A 12,802-nucleotide genomic window follows, 5' to 3' on the forward strand; every position below is an offset into this window, starting at 1 on the left:
TACGCTTCCAAAACTTCGTTCATTACTTTGCAAACATAAACAGAAACATCTTCCTACTCAGTTTCCAGGAGTCTACAAGATTTTGTGTGATTGCGGAAAGCCTTATTATGGACAGACTGCCAAATCCATCCTTCTACGTTTGGATGAACACCGTAGAGATATCTCCTATAACAGGACTAGAGCTAGCGCTCTCTCTAGCCACGTTCTCTTTTCTGCTAACTCCGACGAAGGCCGCCAGCACATTGTAAACTGGACTCAAACTGCTAATATCCATGTGTGCTACGATGAAATCGAAAGAAAGATTGTTGAATCAAGAGAAATTTCTCTAGATTCCTCTCATATCAACAACAGCCTGAGTTACAATCTCTCGGATGCACACGTTGCTTCTGTTCAGTACTGGCGCACTCGCGACAGCGCGTAGTATTCGTTTGTATGGAACTCATACTTGCATTTTTTCAAACATGCTACTGTTTTTCACTTGTTCTGTTAATACAATTTTAAGTCTCTGTAATTTTTTATATATTTCTTTGAGTATGATACCTGATGATGTTCTTGTAACGAAACTAGTAAACTAGTAGTATCTTGTTAAATATATCTTGCCATCTTTTCTCTCGGTAATAGTCATTAAAGTTATTTTATAATATTCCTACCGAGTGAAAATGAATTCTCCTAATATATATATGTGGGATAATCACCACTCATTTATATTGTTGGTTTGTCTGTTCTGGAGGTAATGTTCTGTTGTAGCCATTTTAAGGAAGGACAAAATTACGATACTATAGGTCTTTTTTATTTATTTATTTATTTTTTTAAGCTGGTGGAAATTTTGTAGGATCTATCATGTAAGGAACAGATGATGCTTCCCTTGTAGTGTTATGAACTCCTTGTGTTATGGATGCCTATTCTGAGCAGTAGGCCACCCAACTGATTATTAATGTTAGATTGTTGTAAATTTACTTTTGTCTATTTCATTCTGTTTCCCTTTCCTTTCACCTGTTGTTTTCTTTGTTCATTTCTGGAAGTGGCTTTGAGTAAGCATAGCTTTTGGTCATTGTTTTCAATGACCAATGTATTAGTATTGTTGTTGTTGTGACATTCTACATCATGCATCTCTAGTATGCCATATTATGCTGCATTTGTTCTGTTTACTGAACAGTTTCCTGGGCCATGATCTTTTGTTTCAGGATGACTGACTTGTGCTCTAGTGTTAACTTTAGTGTGATCCTTTGTATCATGAAATTATAGTTGGTCAACATTTTGTGGTGGCCTATTCTCTTTCTCTGTCTGGCATAAAGAGATGGCTTTAAGGATTAGATCTGCTTTTGGTTCTGTTTGATTTCAAAGATTACTTGTTTGCTTTTAATCATTGTCTCATATAGCTTGTAAGCAGAGATTAAGTTGAAATGTGTGGTAGATGTATTTAAAGATTGTGTTTTATTGCTTCTCTTGGTGTTAATTTTATCAACAGGAAGGTCATTATTCCCTTTTTTCCCCCAACCTGATTTATTGCTCTCTAGTGTCAGCAACTGCATAATGCCATTTTTATTATTTACTTCTCTCCGATCCTGCCTATCCTGCATTTTTCTCTCTCCCCAAAACATGAAATTAAATGTAAGATACTGTTTTTTTGTTTTTTTTTTAAATTGGAATGGCGTCTGATTTTGGCTCTTGTTCTAATTGTTAGGTTTGCAATGTTGGATAGTATTTTTACTGAGTTGTGTTTGTATTCGTCTGTGTTTGTGAAATCCCACATATAGAATGTGGAGTTGTGTGATTTCCTGTGTCATTTTCATTGTCTCTCCAGTGTTTCAAGTGCTGTCAATGCTGTATCTGATATGTCATTTTCAGTTTCTCTTTTCCACCATTATTTGCCTGAAGTGTACTTGAGTGCCCATTATTTAGGGGTGTTTTTTTTTCTTGCTAACTGCATCAGCAGAGGTTTGGATTTAGCACTGACATGCCCTATGATCCTGAACCGCCACAATTTCTGCATTACATGTTGGCAGGGTGTAGTCCATGAAGGAACAGTTACTACAGCATGAGTTTGGGCAGTCTTTTGCAAGATGCCCTTCTTAGTAGTATTTACTGCATACTTTTGTTATTCCTAGGTAGATTATAGTTGCAATGTAGCCTAGAATTTCTAGAAAATTTGGTACTGATTTCTCCATTCTTATTTTTATATTTAAGATACCATTCTCTAGTGAGGGGAAGATCTTGAAAACTAGCCTCTTCATGCTGAGAACCTGTTCATATTTTTGCAAAAACCTTGTGCAAGGTGCCATCATTCAACTGGTAGCTTTCTAATCATCATGGTTAGAATGCTTGCGCCGATGAAATAATTTTTTGTGGCATACTCAATGCCATGTTCGATTAATTTCTCTTTAGCTACCATGTTGCATATTCTCGCTGTAATTTCAAATCTTCCTCGCTTCATCTTAACTGTGCATTGATCTTATCTATTTTCACAACTTTCATTAATAGATGATCATCTACATGTTGCTCAAATTTAACTCGAGCAGAAAAAAATCATGATTTATTTTGGAATATGCCATAGTAAACTGTTATGCATTTGAAAAGAGAAACTAATGGTAACAAACTGAAATTATACACCAAAATAAATATGTGGAAAGGATTTCGATGCTAAATAAATGAAGAAAAGCAAGAAGCTCGAAAGATGGCATGTCTAAATATTGACATCACATACATAAACAAAAGTATAAAAGTACTATTATGCAAATACCATTGTGGTACATGTACTCCACGTGGTTGGTAACAGTCATACAACAGACTATTTCAATAACATAAAAAGGATTTTGGTATAATTCAGCAGCACCCACAACTCATTGTCTAAATGATGCCAAAAAAAATTAATATTACTCTGAACTATTAGTTCAAAACAAAAACTAATTCAAACTCTTTGCTCTTTTGCATCAGCACTTTGCAAATCACAGAACAAACATGTAAGCAATTAAATCATGTGTACAAGACACTGCAAACCATAATAACACAGCAGATTAATTCATAACAATGCAATACAACAATAATGGTGGCAGTATGGCTTGCCCATGGACTCTTGGGTAGTACCTCAAAGTCAAACCTCACTATAACATACACTCTATTACGGTTAACTCACTCATAATAGTGGTAAATGAATTTCACTGTTAGTGTTCATTTACAATCCAAGTAAACTGAAACTGGATGGTAATTGAAGAACACTATCGAATAGGCATAAGTAGCACACTCATTTTAGATCAGGATTCCTGACTTATTCTACCATAAGTCAATCCATAGTATTAATGTACAAGTTTCCAATCTTTTTGAAGGTGGGATTAAAAAAAAAAAAACTCAAGAACTACCAAATATCCCAAACCAACCCTCTCCTCACTACAACATCAACATTTTACACTGTAGCAAACATCCACTATAACATATTATTCCTTTAGTTCCTAGAATTTTAAAAGTGACAGCTAAATTTATTTATAATCATGATTCACATAAAAGCATTTTTAACTATAGAAGAGAACATGCAAATGACTTCTATAAAAATGTGCTGGTAAGTAAAAAAAAAAAACGCTTCTATTTTCAATATTTGTTGCTAAATGAATTTAATATTTTCAATATTAATTTTTTATTTTCAATACTTAAAATACTGAAGAGTTGAAGGATGTTGCACTTTAACATATTAACAATGGTCACATGGAAACTGTATCCAAACAAATATTTATTCAAGCATTTATTCTGTATATACTAATAGTAAATTTATATTTCCCTGGAAAAGAAAGCTAAACATACCCAGTAGCCAAATGTAATCTGAGAGTTCTGAGCATTATAAATACTCCACAAGGTCCAAAGAAAATGAGATGCCAGAGTAAAACTAGACACTTCTCGGAGAATAGCATCTTCTTGGGTAGGCTGGCAAATTTCATTGCTCTTGGGTTCAGAGCAACTCAAATAAGACCTAATAAATTGTAACTAAAAGAAAAAAATCCTATGTAAGAAACTACAAAAGTAAAATTGGTTCAGATTATGAATAATATAATTAAAGATAAAAGTTTAAGACAACACACACTGAAAACAATTAAAATACACAAATTATTGTTTTGTTTATATTGTGCAGAATATAGTGCTCAACATTTGTTACAAAAACTTATGGAGGCAACTTTTACTTGTATTCCCGTAAGCTCTTTGGTCAACTTCTTTATGAAACTTTCACAGTTTTCTACATTCGGCTTTGAAATAATGCTGGATTTAATATCCATTTGATTTATATAATTTTGCATTGCTGAACTGAAGCCTTTTGGCTATTTATTTTATTAGTAAATACTTTGTGCACCGACCGAGAGTTCACTTACAAAAAATATACCTCTCCGACAATGTTCCTTAATACTGAATGAGAGTTTTTGCTCTCTCTTAAGGTTTCTGCCTGGTCTCTGAGGAGAACCTACCAGTTTGAAACAGCTATCAGGCCAGTGAAACCTTATCAAAATGGACCAATAAAGGCCAATATGTGGATGCTTGGCCAAGTGCTCATGTCTTCTATATGGTCTGCACTAGGGCAACTCGTGAATACTAGCAAGTGTATTCCTGTAAGCTCTCTGGTCAGCTACTTTACTAAACTTTCATAGTTTCTACATTCGACTTTGCAATAATGCTGGATATAATATCCACTTGATTTATATAATTATGGGGACAACTACTGTGAATATTAAATAACCTTAAAATAAATTTAGTTAATTGACCTTCAACATGAAGTTCAGCTTTTGGAGTACACGCACAAAAATGAACTATACAAATAAACTGCATCAAGTATTTTGGATACTGCTTATTATTTTCACTGGCTGGAAAATTGGACATGAGATGTACAGTATATAATGATATATTTAATAATGTACACTTTTCATGTAGTGCTAACAATATAAACAATCTTCCTGCAAATTAGGCCATTATTGCCAGGGACTCCACTTGTAACATCCTGGTATGAAACACATTTTGCTACCCCCCCCCCCCTCCAACATGTGAGACTAGCTCTGCTCACACATTACAGAATGCCAACAATTTCGGGTTCCTTCTTAATGTTTTCATTTTTAAAATGATTTTGTCACTGATGTAATCTGTTCTCTTCTGTAATTTTTCTCAGAACTTCCATATCCATAGTCTCCAATCTTTGACCAAATGTATTATTTCTAACCCAGCTCTCAAATCCCTATGTTAAAACTGGTTTGGATACCATCTTCCATATAAATTTATTAAGCTGATTTCCTACCATACTAGCTCTAATTCTGTTGTCTATTTCCATATTAATTAGCCATTTTCAATAAAAATTGTGCCTAAACAACTGCCAAACTATTTTACTTATTCTATAGGTTTCCCATTCAGAATGCAACTAATGTTTTTAATGTTCCTGCCTTTTCCTAGTTGTACTGTTGATTTTCATACTAAAATTTATGTTGGAAGTTTAATGGATTTTTTTTTTTACAACACTCAGAATTAAATTAGAATTTAATACTCCTATATTTCGTCCTAGTCACTAGGACATCTACGGGGATTACAAACACAATTAATGTAACATGCACACAAAAACTTACAATACTAAGCCAAAATCCACAAACCCAATTCCCCGCTCAGACCTATAGTAGATGCCACCAATGCACCTTGTTACAGACTGTCTAAACAGCTGGCCAACTCTCTGTCCCCCCTCACCAGAAATTCAGCTTCCTATATAAAAAACTCGACCCACTTTAAAGCCCTCACAGAAAATTTAACCTTGAACAATACAGACATATTGGTAAGCTTTGATATCTCCTCTTTGTTTACCAATATTCCCTTAACTGACACTTTATCTCTCTTAGAAAACGTTTTCCCCTCTGACATCTTAGATCTCTTTTCCTTTGCCATCAGCTCTGGGTATTTCTCTTGGAATAACAAAATCTACAAGCAGATAGAAGGAACCGCCATGGGTTCCCCCCTCTTACCCCCCCTTGCCAATTTCTATATGGAAGATTTCGAAAAACGAGCCATAGACTCAGCCCCACTCAAACCTTCTATCTGGCTAAGATATGTAGATGATGTGTTCTCCATTTGGCCTCATGGTCCAGACACGTTAGACTCCTTCCTCGGTCATCTTAATAGCCTACATCCAAGAATCCAGTTTACTATAAAAAAGGAAAAGAACAATTGTTTACCCTTCCTAGACACCTTAGTCACACGCCTGCCCAATGGTACACTTGCCTTCACTGTATACAGAAAACCCACACACACAGGCAGATACATTCACAAACTCTCCCATCACCACCCCTCACAACAATATGGCATCATTAAAACCCTTACCAAGAGAGCCCACAATCTTTGTTCCAGTGGAACCGCCCTCACTACTGAGCTTAACCACATACACAGAACTTTCCTCTCCAATGGCTACAGTGAACACAGTATCAAAAAAATAATCAATTCCCCACCCCCATTCCCCGTCCCTCTCAACAAGAATTTAAAAATGCCATCACCATACCCTACATCCGAGGCACTTCGGAAAAAATAGCCAAGATACTAAAAAAGTATAACCTACACACAGCATATAAGCCCTATCGCAAACTTGCTACCCTTATCCGTTCTACGAAAGATCAGCTGGCCCCTCTCTCTGCCTGGAGTTTACAAAGTACCCTGTTCCTGTAAGCTTGCGTACTTTGGACAGACAGGCAGATCAGCATCCATCTGCCTGGAGGAACACAAGTCGTACATCGTTAAACACAACTATGGCCATTCAGGCTTGGCTGACCATGTTTTGGACACCACCCACAGAGTATCATGGAAGAAAACCACCATGCTCCACCAAGCAAATTCAAGAAAGAGAGACTTTTCTTAGAAGCAGCAGCAGCTCTCAGAAACTAACCAAATCTTAACAAATACGGTTGCATTAAGCTTCCGAAGATTTGGGAAACACTCATCACCAAAGGTCCCACCTTACATTCCAGGCCACCTACTACCACCCTTAGAGGGTGCTCCACCTAGATAAGACTTTAGTGTCACCCACGTGGTTGGGCTTAGTATTGTAAGTTTTTGTGTGCATGTTACATTAATTGTGTTTGTAATCCCCGTAGATGTCCTAGTGACTAGGACGAAATATAGAAGTATTAAATTCTAATTTAATTCTTTCTGAGTGTTGTAAAAAATCCATTAAACCTCCAACATAATGTCCTCACAGCACTTAAGCCTCTACACAAGCATACTAAAATTTGTTACAGCAGTTATTCAATTTGGTTAGGTTATTCAATAAAGACTTGTGTGGGGTAAATGGAAGAATATACAATTCAATGTATTTATGTTCTAAGTCAGAAGTTAGAATTGAAGGAAATATAGAAGGCCTGTTTGATGTAAAGGCAGATGTGAGAATATCTCCACTCTTATTTACAATCTATATGGATTGTACCTTAAGGGTCAGTTGCTGCTATCCAGGTATTTGCTTACACTTGGAATCGCCGAACTTTATATAATTTCTATATTTGGCATGAAACTCTTTTGAGTTTCATGCCAAATTTTGGCTAAGAAACAATATGGGATGTAATATCCCTTAACTTAAACAAGTTATATGTCGCCAAATTGAAGCCTTTGGCTCTTCATATATTTAGTAATTTATGAGGACACCACTTGGCAATTCTCATAGAAGGGATGGAGGTTCTGTTCGCTACAAACTTGGTATTAATTAGGTCTACCTACTCACTGATGAGACCTCAATGAAGGTTGAAACCGGTCTGGGTAGTAATCTTCTCCCATAATATGAACAGTAATACAGCTCCTAGGAGCTAAGTTCACATTATGGGTAAATATCAAGAATAGAGATCGGAGCTTGCTCCACCTTTGCTATGAGTTGCCTCAGCTTGCACTACCTTAAGGGTCAGTTGCTGCTATCCAGGTATTTGCTTACGCTTGGAATTGCCGAACTTTATATAATTTCTATATTCGGCATGAAACTCTAGTTTCTTATTCAGCTAAGAAACAATATGGGATGTAATATCCCTTAACTTAAACAAGTTATATGTTGCCAAATTGCAGCCTTTGGCTCTTCATATATTTAGTAAAGACTTGTACTTTATTTATTGGGAGTATATTATCATCTGCATAAATTAAAGAGCTGAGATCAACTTCTTCAATTTTGACATCAAGTTTATTGCAATTTAGGACAGTAATGTGATCTATACAGATGATGAATAATGGTTATATTATTATCCTCATATCCCCATGGAGTCGCTCACCATGGGAGGTCCCTCTGTTATACACACAACTCATCGTACTGTGCCTTAAATACATTCACATTCTCTGCAGACACCATATTCCAATTATTTATCACTGTTGTGTCCACTTTCAATATTATTCCTTGTATCTCTATATCATGCCGCTAAAAGTGAAGTCTTTTCTACATGGATCGTGTGGTATCTCCATCACACAAAGAAAGCCTCAGGGTAGAGCCAAAATTCAATGTGACAGAGTCCTCAAGCCTTACCTCTCTTAAAATCCTAAGAAATTTATATTTTTAGACTGTGCCACTAAGAATTATTAGATTAAAGATATAACTCAATCAAGAAGTAAGTTAGAAGATATACTCATGTGACCTAGGGTTGCAATCGTGTCCTTAACTTTATTCAATTAAACTCCTGCTCAGATCCATAATGAGTTACACAAGTAGTGCATCAAATTCTATACACAGACTCATATATTTAGTTAAAATCAAACAAGGTTTATTTGTTTCTAAGATTACAGTTTAACATACAACAATCATCATTAAATAAAACACATTCTAATCTAAATCAATTAATTAGCTTGACTTCATCAGATATGATCTCTGAACACATTTTTATCTCAAGTAATTCACACAAAAGTAAGTAATTCTATATCATCTAGATTACTACTAAATTCCAGTATTTAATTTCTATACTAACATTAACCATTCTTCAACATACAAAAATTCAGTTTCGGTTAATAACTATTCACTCATGACTTTCTATAAAACACACGTGCTGCAGTCCTGACCTATATTTGTATCTGAGTTCCTCACTAATAAAGCTTCACATATTAATACATATTCAGATTACATTCGTATAAATAACAAACTTTACTTATCTCCACTCGATGGTACCTCTATCCGTCTGCTTCTGCTTTAGTCTCTCCTCTGTTTCATTAGGACATTTCTTTGTTTCCTTCAATCTACCTCAGGTCAAAACCTCATAGTAATTACCAGCTTAGACTTCGGGACATGTGCATCTGCTGACCTTTCAACGGTATGGTCTGCTGCTACTTTCCAGGCATCTACGACAGGATTACCTGCTGTAACATCGTCCTAGTCTAGAGGTATCGTTCGGCCATCCCCAAACCAGCACCAGACTAAACCTTCACTACTCTAGGAAATGCGAGAACTCCACACAACGAAAGACCAACAGAGTCATCCTATTGGTAAAAAAAAAAACACCACTTCGCTGTTCATCCAGCACCTCTATTTCCTATGTCACATGACCTCACGACGTCTGTTCTCTGCCTGCTTGTTTACTCTACGCGCCAAGCATGCGACCGCCAGGAGCAATCGTCAGCGTGTCCTTGAACCCTGGACTATCTTTCCCACAGAATACGTTCTAGTGATTCTTTTACAAAATGTCCTTACATTGGATTTAATATCAATACAAAACTATAACTCTCTTAATTTACACTTTGTCTCAGGCAACTTTCCTTTATACACATTTATCTAATTCCACTTTTTTTTTCTTTTACATTATAAAATTCTCCTTGAGCTAATTATTTATTTCTTCTTAAATCAATGTATTCAATATTTTCTAAAGTTCACAACGATACCTACTTAGAAACAAGCATGTTTACTTAATTATTTTACAGGGTTTTTACTTGCTCGTTAAGTGGAATTTTAACATTCTTAACTTATCAGGGTATAATAAAGGTCTCCCCTTTAAATAAGAAAATTTTTCTTAAAATCTTTCTTGCCAAGTTTTCCTCCTCTCCTATCCAGAAGGGTTTCTTCTGCTGGTGGGCCTTGGTCTTAAATTGTATCTGGGTTGCTTTCATCTATCCCATTTCCACTGCAGTACTCCTCTCATTTTAGGTGATGTTTGATCACTGTAAATTGCGTCTTCTCAACATTCCAGAGACCAGACACCACCTTAGTAAATCTCATCTGGATCCTATCCAATATCTCTTCATCCTTTTTGAAAACAAAGTTGACTAAATCTGTGCATAGTATCCTATTTTTCAAGCTACTTGAAAAAGGTCCATGTTTGGTCTCTAGAGCAGGGAAAAAATACATCAAGGCCTTGTACAACGGAACCAAAATATCCTTATTTCTACAAGTCAGTATTCTCTGCATCACTGCCAGAATTTGCTGCATTGTCCTCACAATTTTAGCAATTTGTCCTCTAAATTTTAATCCCTAATCACCCAATTTTAAAACCTTACCCACTGCAACATCATACATTCACTCAGTCTATTCATTCAAGTCCTCTTGTAAAGAGGCAAGATCAGCTGTATTCATAAATTCTTCCCAACTTTGCTTTATCTGCAAACTGAATATCACCATTCAAACTGTCCCCAATATCATTAACATATGTGTTAAACAGCAATTGCCCTAAAATAGACCCTTGAGCACATGACCACTACTAGCAACGCTTCATGGATATTGCTCCCCATACACCATGCTGATATCTATCACACAGATAATCTCCAATCTAATATCCAACCTCATCCATTCTAGTTCAACTTTCAATTTATCATGTGGCAATCAAATCAAAAACCTTTGCAAAATCTAAGTATACTATTGTGTAGTACTTAGATTTTGTACTACAGTGTTGTGTAGTACAAAATTTTTTAGCAAACTGCTTATTGTAATAAGCAGTTTGCTAAAATATGACCTTCCATTAGCAAATCCATGCTGTCCATCAGTGACAATACCACTGTTGTCAACCAAATTCTGGATTGTGGTTCTCACTAACCTCTCAAATAGTGACAACACCTGGCACATAGATTGGCCTTAATTTGAAGATTGATGTCTCATATCCCTTATGAAGGCTTCTTATAAAGTCCTTCCACTTCTTTGGAACATGATCCAATGTAAGACTCATATTAACCAAGTATGCCAAGGCAGATGTCAACTCCCTGGTACATTCATTCCTAATACTTATCAGGTCCCACAGCCTTATTAACATCAAGTTTATTGAATTCCACATACACCTTCTCACAGTTCACTCAGTCAATCTCTCCTCCTCCTCTCCTTACATTGCTCTCAAACTTTGTATGATGTCACATTCATAAGAATGAAATACCTTTACAAGCTGCTCATTTAATATCTCAACTGTATACTTTGCAGCAGTTATCCTTATATCATTTTCTCTATTCAATGTCATCCTTCCATAATCATTCTTTTTTTCTGCTGGCTACACATTGAAAGAACTCTTTTTTTTGGTTTCATTAGCTAACTGCTTCTCCCTTTACTACCCTTGCCAACTGAATCAGCTTCCTTCTTTAATCTTTAAGTGATATCCTTGCAATAATTTTTTTTTGACAAGTGGGTTCTCATTGAATGGGACCATTGTTGGAGTTGTTTTGGCAGTCAGACTACAGGTTGTGCAACTAACGCACTCCACAGAGAAGCACTCGTAATCATAAATTTCAAGCATGGTAAAATTATCAAATGGTGGAACAGACATGCAAGTTTGAGATGCTGTTGATATTTTCTTAACTGCCACCTTCTCAGCGTAAGATTTCTGGACAAGTGTGGTGTGATTAACTTTCTTTTTGCATCCTGATATATTTTGTTCTGTTTTAACCTTTTGTATTTCTTTTTTCATTCTTCCACTTCTGACATACATGAGAGTAAGATGGATGATCTCACTGACAGTTGACACATTTAGGTAGTCTGGTTGACTGAGTGATTAGCATACCCACTCTCCAACCAACAGGTTGAAGGTTCGAATCCCATTACAGCCATGGATGTTTGCGATTGTCATTAGATGAGAGATGAATTTCATCACCTGGGTGTGAGATCCATCTTGCTTATTGGGGGACTGAAGTAACTTGATAAAGGTCCATGTTTAGTCTCTAGAGCAGGGGTTCTGTAAAAAATAAATGCAAAAAAATACATCAAAAGGATAAAAATGGAAAAAATTCCATAGCCCACCCATGTAAAAATGTACTAAAGGTTTGAGGTTTGCACTCAACCTTTCATGGGTGGGAACCATATTAAAAAAGGTTTCTTTGCAGGGCACAATTTTTTATCATGCTCTTTACTAACATATCAGGCACAGGTAGTAGGGCCATGACAGGCAGTTTGGGAACATCCATATTTCTGGCAGTTAAAGCATCTCAGTGGATTAGGGATGTACAGCCTAACAAGACAGTCGAGGTACCCTGCTTTTGCAGATGTTGGAGGCTTAGGTGTATCAAAGGTAAAGATGATGTTTCTGGTTGAAACCAAGTGACCATTCCCATGTGTACCAGGATGTGCCTCATACCAATCACTCCCTGATCTTTAAGCTCTGAAATATATCTCTCTTCATCTGGAAGATCAATGAGATCTCATACTGATGTCACTCCTCCAAAAGAGCTTAATGTTTTATGAGGTGTCACTGTAATTGGTATTCCATCCATTGATGTAGCCTTTAGTTATTTTTCTGAGTATTGCTGACTAGATGTTTCCACAAAAATATCACCAGAACATAGTTTGATTGTTTTAGCAGGTCCTTCTAAACGCTTTTGAATAAAGGGTGACATTTTCCCTATTGGCTTTTCACCTGTTGCATGGATGATCAATGACTTAAAT

General features: G+C 36.1%; 1 protein-coding gene across 2 annotated transcripts in view; it reads right to left on the reverse strand.

The window, feature by feature from the left end:
• Window positions 1-12,802, reverse strand: part of LOC150104892 (choline/ethanolamine kinase-like) — a 210,467-nt gene that overhangs the window by 7,671 nt on the left and 189,994 nt on the right. For both annotated transcript variants that reach the window (XM_090395413.1, XM_090395412.1), the window contains one exon: window positions 3,793-3,972. In XM_090395413.1, the coding sequence (XP_090251539.1) occupies window positions 3,793-3,972 (180 nt within the window). The remainder of the gene's footprint in view (window positions 1-3,792; window positions 3,973-12,802) is intronic.

Source organism: Typopeltis vanoorti, chromosome 7, assembly GCF_054136105.1.
Source record: "Typopeltis vanoorti isolate ZY-2024b chromosome 7, IOZ_Tvanoo_1.0, whole genome shotgun sequence".
Taxonomy (NCBI): Eukaryota; Metazoa; Arthropoda; class Arachnida; order Uropygi; family Thelyphonidae; genus Typopeltis; species Typopeltis vanoorti.